Source organism: Sorex araneus, chromosome 10 (assembly GCF_027595985.1).
Source record: "Sorex araneus isolate mSorAra2 chromosome 10, mSorAra2.pri, whole genome shotgun sequence".
NCBI classification, from domain to species: domain Eukaryota; kingdom Metazoa; phylum Chordata; class Mammalia; order Eulipotyphla; family Soricidae; genus Sorex; species Sorex araneus.
The window spans coordinates 61804716-61810600 of record NC_073311.1 but is presented as its reverse complement, the minus strand read 5'-3'; the positions used below and the strand labels follow the sequence as shown (position 1 = coordinate 61810600).

The 5885-nt window shown below is 36.8% G+C and overlaps 1 protein-coding gene across 2 annotated transcripts in view; it reads right to left on the bottom strand.

The window, feature by feature from the left end:
* Positions 1-352: 352 nt before the first annotated feature.
* Positions 353-5885, bottom strand: part of ETNK1 (ethanolamine kinase 1) — a 45075-nt gene continuing 39542 nt past the window's right edge. For both annotated transcript variants that reach the window (XM_055117997.1, XM_055117996.1), the window contains exon 8: positions 353-5850. In XM_055117997.1, coding sequence (XP_054973972.1) covers positions 5778-5850 — 73 coding nt within the window. In that variant the 3' untranslated portion in view covers positions 353-5777. The remainder of the gene's footprint in view (positions 5851-5885) is intronic.

Here is a 5885-nt window from a genome sequence, read left to right as displayed (position 1 = left end):
TAACTGCACCCTCACGGTGATTCACTAATTAAAAATAAATAAATTATATATATAAAAAAAGCAAATTGTTTGGGGTCCGACAGTTCAAGCAGGCTGGACACATGCTTCGACACGCAGGAGGTTCGGGTTCAATGCCCCCGCACCACTGTGCCCCGACCACTATCAGGGAGCAGCACTGAGCACTGAGCCAGGAGTAGCCCCTGAGCGCTACAGGGCATGGCCAAAAATAAAAACAATTTGCTTCCCTACAAAAGAGAAACCACACACACACACACACACACACACACACACACACACACACACACACTCTCTCGAACCCGTGAAAAGCTGAAGTAAAGACTTGCGAAGGCACTGTAGTTAGAACCCAACTTTATTGTTACAACCAATTTTTATTTACAGAATATAAATCTCTTCAAAAAGATACATTCCTTCATTTAATCAATGGTAATAGGCTTCATCGGAGAGAAACAAAGCCTTAAGTATCACTTATTTAAACAGAAATACAAACAGCTTAATTAAAAGTTTGTGAACGTAGAGCAAAAATTTATTTTTACTTAAGCAGTTACATAAATGAGGCTGTTTTAATTCTCTTCACCGACAACCCCATTGTGTAGCCACCGAACAATTTTTACATAAATTAACAGTAGTAAAAATGTAAAAATTAAAACATGACAGTAACGCAACGAGAAAAAACAAACCAGGAAGTATCTTCATTACCAAACAGATCAAGGAGTTCCCCAGACACTCAGATACTTTCTGAGGCACATCCAGACACCGACATCGAAAGTTGCATTCATTTGAGAGGTATCAATACATTTTCAGTGCTGAGACTATTTGTAGCACTTAAAGTATATACAAAGCAGCATTATACTACAACATTTCACATTTGATAAACACAAATTTAAGTCTTATGCCACAATTTCCCGATTCAACACAGAGCTAACTCAATGACAATTCTCCTCCTCCTGACACTGAGAGAGGAAGTGATCACTTAAGAACATGGGATCATGCCATGTCCTCTTCCTTTGAGTAATAGCGCACTTTAGGATTCAAATACTTCATACCGTGGAACTTTGCCCCGATGTACAAGGGTTCCTAAATAAAGCTGAAAAAAGTTTCCTCTGCAGATTCTACCAATCTGAAGTTGCTGCAGGACAGATAAGCAACAGGAAATTTGATTTCAGTGTGTCACTACCCGACCGAGCGGCAGGACGCCACCACCGCGGCAAGTGAATACTCTCATCTGCGCCATTACTCGGGGCCAGGGGGCCTTTTCCAGATCAGATCGCAGGAGGTTTCATGGATTTAACTAGGAAACAATTCAATTCACCTGTTTCCTCTGATTCTTCACTAATTCAAATACAGTCTGTGGTTTCTTCCAATTTTTATAAATATTGTGTCATGTTTTCTTCAAATGATTTAACCAATCATTTCGAAGTGATAATTCATACCATTAGTGGATAAGAAGTAAACAAATAAATGACTACAATTGCAGATTCAGAGTATTTAACAGAGGATTTTTTTTCCCCATCACTACAAATGCTGTAAGAGTCATAATGATCACAGACTTTATTTTCACCTACTTAATAACAGCAGTAGCAAAGTGCTTTAAGTATAGGGAAAAGAAGAGAAAGACTTCAGGGAAAAAAACTGATTTAAAAACTTGAATTTAGGATGTCTTAAATACAAAAGCATCATCTTCCAGAAGCACTATCATTATTGCTTCCATTCAAAGAACTGAAACTTTCTATCCATTCCAAATGACGAAGTGAAATTTACAGAAATGAAAAATCTTGAAGTAAAAACTTCTGGAAAATTGAAATGATTACGCAATTTCAGTGTTCAAGTATTCGGCAATGCAAGCCCAAACACTTTTCCTTTCACAGCAAGATACTTGCAGACTAAGCTTCAAAGAGGCGGGGGAAATTCACTTTGAGTAACTGACACACTTCACAGTCTGAAAACATCCAACCTAAGACATAACACTGTAATCACGCATGTGGCATGTAATGGGAAAAAACAGGTGATTTGATACAGCCATCTTAAAGTTTAAAAAAAGAAATGTTGCCTTAATATGTAACCAAGTTTCCAGTCAAAGGACATTCTCAACTCTAATGCACCAAAGAAAAAACTTTGAAATAAAAAGGTAAAGCTGTTTTACCACATTCTTATCACTTATTTTTCTCTATGCGTAACAATTACTGGCATTTTCTTTTTGCCTTTTGTGTAAAGTAGTGCAAATTCCCGCCAATAACAAAACTCTCCTAGCATAAAGCATTACTTTGTCTAACTGAACAACCAATTCATATTAAAAGCTATTTGTTACTTTGGAATGCAGTATAAAATGCTTGTTAGAAGCAATTAAGAACAGAAAATCAAACAGTATTCTCATTTATATTATGAAGGAAATGAGAAATGTTACAGAAGGCTTTGTATAATTTATAAAAGAAATATCTATGTAATTGTCAAAGTGGAGGTTTTTAGCTTGTGATGGTGGGAAAACACTTTCTTTAAATTTGAAAGTTTTCGTAGAATTTTTAGGAAGGTCAAGTAATTTAATCCAGCAAAAATGGGAAGAGTGGTCATTAAAAGATTATTCTGTTTCTGTTACAATCCCATAATGAAAACATTACATTTGGAGAAACTGTGAAATACTTCAGTTGAACTCAGAGTCCTAATTTGTCTCTCTTATATATGGAATTTAGAATTACAATGAGATCTATAAAATTTCAAAGTTGTTTTTGGTAGAAAAAGGCTGACTGAAAACAGGAAAAGATACTGATCGTGAAACTTTTATTTTCAGTTTGGGAATCAGAATTCAAAAAATTCTCACACTATTAATTTACTGCTTGCAGGAAGTTTACAAAACTAATGGCCAAGTAAAGGAGGAAGAAAAGTCATATTAGGCACTGAGAGGCTAAGTAAATAAGTAGTGACATTAACGAAACTAATCAACCCTATTTCCAGTTCCTCTTGCTATCACACTGTGTGGCCAGAACTGTTAGCTATTTCCAGTCCAGAAACAAAGAGCTGGATCATTTCTTACAGAGCGAGATCTACAAGAGAATGCAAAGCAATACACAATCTCATACGCAAGGTACAGTCCACACTGATTTACAAATCTTTATTTACACTGTCTTATATACAGGCCGGGCAGATCTGCTGGATGAGTTTGTGCTCATATTGATCTCAAATGATCATGTGAACAATATGTCACTACCACATCTCTTTGATTTCCAGGAATCAAAGAGCATGGGCCGGGGGTGCAAAGAGGGGAATCCAATATTACTGGTCAGGTAAGAGCATACATGTACTTCAGGAACAAGGGGTGGGGGGTGTGGAATTCTGCTTATTAAAGCATTCAGGCCACTATGGTCTATTGTCTATTGACTAACAATGAGTACACTGAATGCCAATTCTCTGACAACCATTTTCATATTTACAAAATGAGCTTACTACCAGTTATGAGATAAGGCATTCAAGTTCCGTAGCTTAACATAAAAGGCAAAAGACATCTCAGCAAGCCACAGGACAGATTTTAGAGGGATGTTGTATTTTTTTTAAGAATCCTTTAGATGGTTTGGAAACCAAAAAAAAAAAAAAAAAAATCAAAAAACCCCACACAAAATACAATTTTAAACTGTAATTATTCTGCAGAATGACTCCCCTAAACCGAACAGGAAGCAGAGCGTCACACCCAGAATCTAGTGAAAGAACGGGAGAGAGATTTTTAATATCTCAGTCTGCTCCCCGACCCCACTGCAGACCCTACGGCGGGCGGAAGCCTTCTCCCCTGCCCACTGTCGCCCCAGAAGCCCCCCGGGGCCCGGCGAGCAGCCCCCCAGCACCCAGCTGGGTGCACGACTGAGAGCGTGAAGAACGGGGCCACGCGGGAAAACTATCCCTCCCCGACAGCGCCTCGTCTTTTAGAAGTATTTACGGCTGCAGTAAAAAATAAAAATACAAAATAAATAAATAAATCAAGAATATTACTTTTTTTCCCCGAAATGTTAAGAAAATGTCCCAATCAAAGATGAAAATTCCACCAAAAACAACTTTTCAAGTTCACTCTAACATGATATAAAAAAGTTACAGTTTAATTGGTTCCATTCACGTAGTCAGTGATGTAAGATTCTATCGATCAACAGTACTGTGGTTTATAAAACTGAAGCGAGTCTCTGGAGTACGGGGAGGTAGAAAACAAATCTCGGTCTAACACTGTTACAGAGACAAGAAAGGTTTTAAGAAACTATAGAACTAGAATTTACCATATAAAATGGTCTTTTAAGTGTTTCTACTTGATTTGCTTTAAACATCTTGAGATAATCCAAGTTCTTTAAAGCACAGCTCTAAGAACAGGAGTCATTAGGACATAATACATCAGACCCCCCAGAAAATTTCAGAGGATAAATTTGTACTTGCACATTCTGAATACGCAGATCCGTCAGCAGCACACACGGCACGTCCGTGCCCGCGTGCAGAGCCCGTAGATCTCCTCTGCTGAGTGACCGTGACGGCCAGGTCCACACAGCAGTCTCCAGACCTGAAGCCCACTGACCCACTCCCATGATCCGCGGAACTGCCGCCCTTCACACCCACACAAAATTACACACACTCAGTAAGAAAAATCAAAACAGGAGCCCTCCTACCGTGAGTATTTCTGCTTAACTCATGCTGTTATATTGCATTTTAGGTGTACAGAACCAATGTCATAAATGTTTCTTACTTCTTTTAACAACCTCAACCTATTTCTCGGAATCTACTTGCATCGATGAGCTACTTGACATCGTCAGAAAGGCAAGGATCCAAACAAAAACATGAAGCTAAAATGAAAGGAATGACTGTAGAGGTAAAAAAGAATCTAAATGACTTTTTCTTGTTCCCAAGATGACATACATTGTCTCAATAATTAGCAGTTTTCCTACAAGCTATACTATTTAACAACAAAACAAAGAACATCTCAATAGTGAAACAAAAGTTTTGATTAGAAATAATTTGACGTAGTAAATTTTTTATAACTAGTAACTTAAATGACCATATTTAGTACATGAAACACTATTTAATGCAGATTTCAGCAACATGAAATCCTATCTATTCCAAGATTATATGGTAAATATTAATATTTATCTGCCAGTCTAGGTAAAGAGAGGGAGATTTAATTCTAAGTACAAACCCTAAAAAAAAAAAAAAACCCTTCTAGTATTCAATTCAAAAGGATGTATCACTAGTAAAAACGGTGAATATACTTCACCCTCCTAAACAGTTATTTTTTCTATAAACATCCTAAGTAATCTATACCAGTGCCTGGCATTTCAAGAGTATATAATTCACTTACAATGCATCAAGATAAAGGTTACACTTGAATGCCTAGAATATTTACTAAAATTAATCTTATTAAAATAAAAAATCTCTCTGGCGCACTCTCACTGCTGATACTCAACAGATGACACAGATGGAAGCCGGCACAGAATCGTGTTAAATTTATAATAAATAATTCACATATAACACAGATTAAATTATTAAAGGACTCAACTGACATCTTTATACCTTTTTGCAGATATAACAAATTCCTAATCCACCACATATGGATAGCAGTTAAGTCTATTTCTTGACATCACTCAGTCTATCTGAAAAAGACTGGTTGTTTAGAGGCATAATTCTTAAAGCAAAATAACCAAATCAAATAACAGAATTTTAACAAATATTGGCTTTTTGGATTTCTTAAGAAACAATTCACAAGCATTGTTCTGCTACTTGGGAATAATTAAATTTCTTCTTTACTCAGGCACTTTTAATGCAGTAACCTCAGGCTTCATTTTAAAGTATTGGTTAAAGCGAACAATAGCATACCTAGTGAGAGAAGAGAATAATGAAAGAATTAGTGA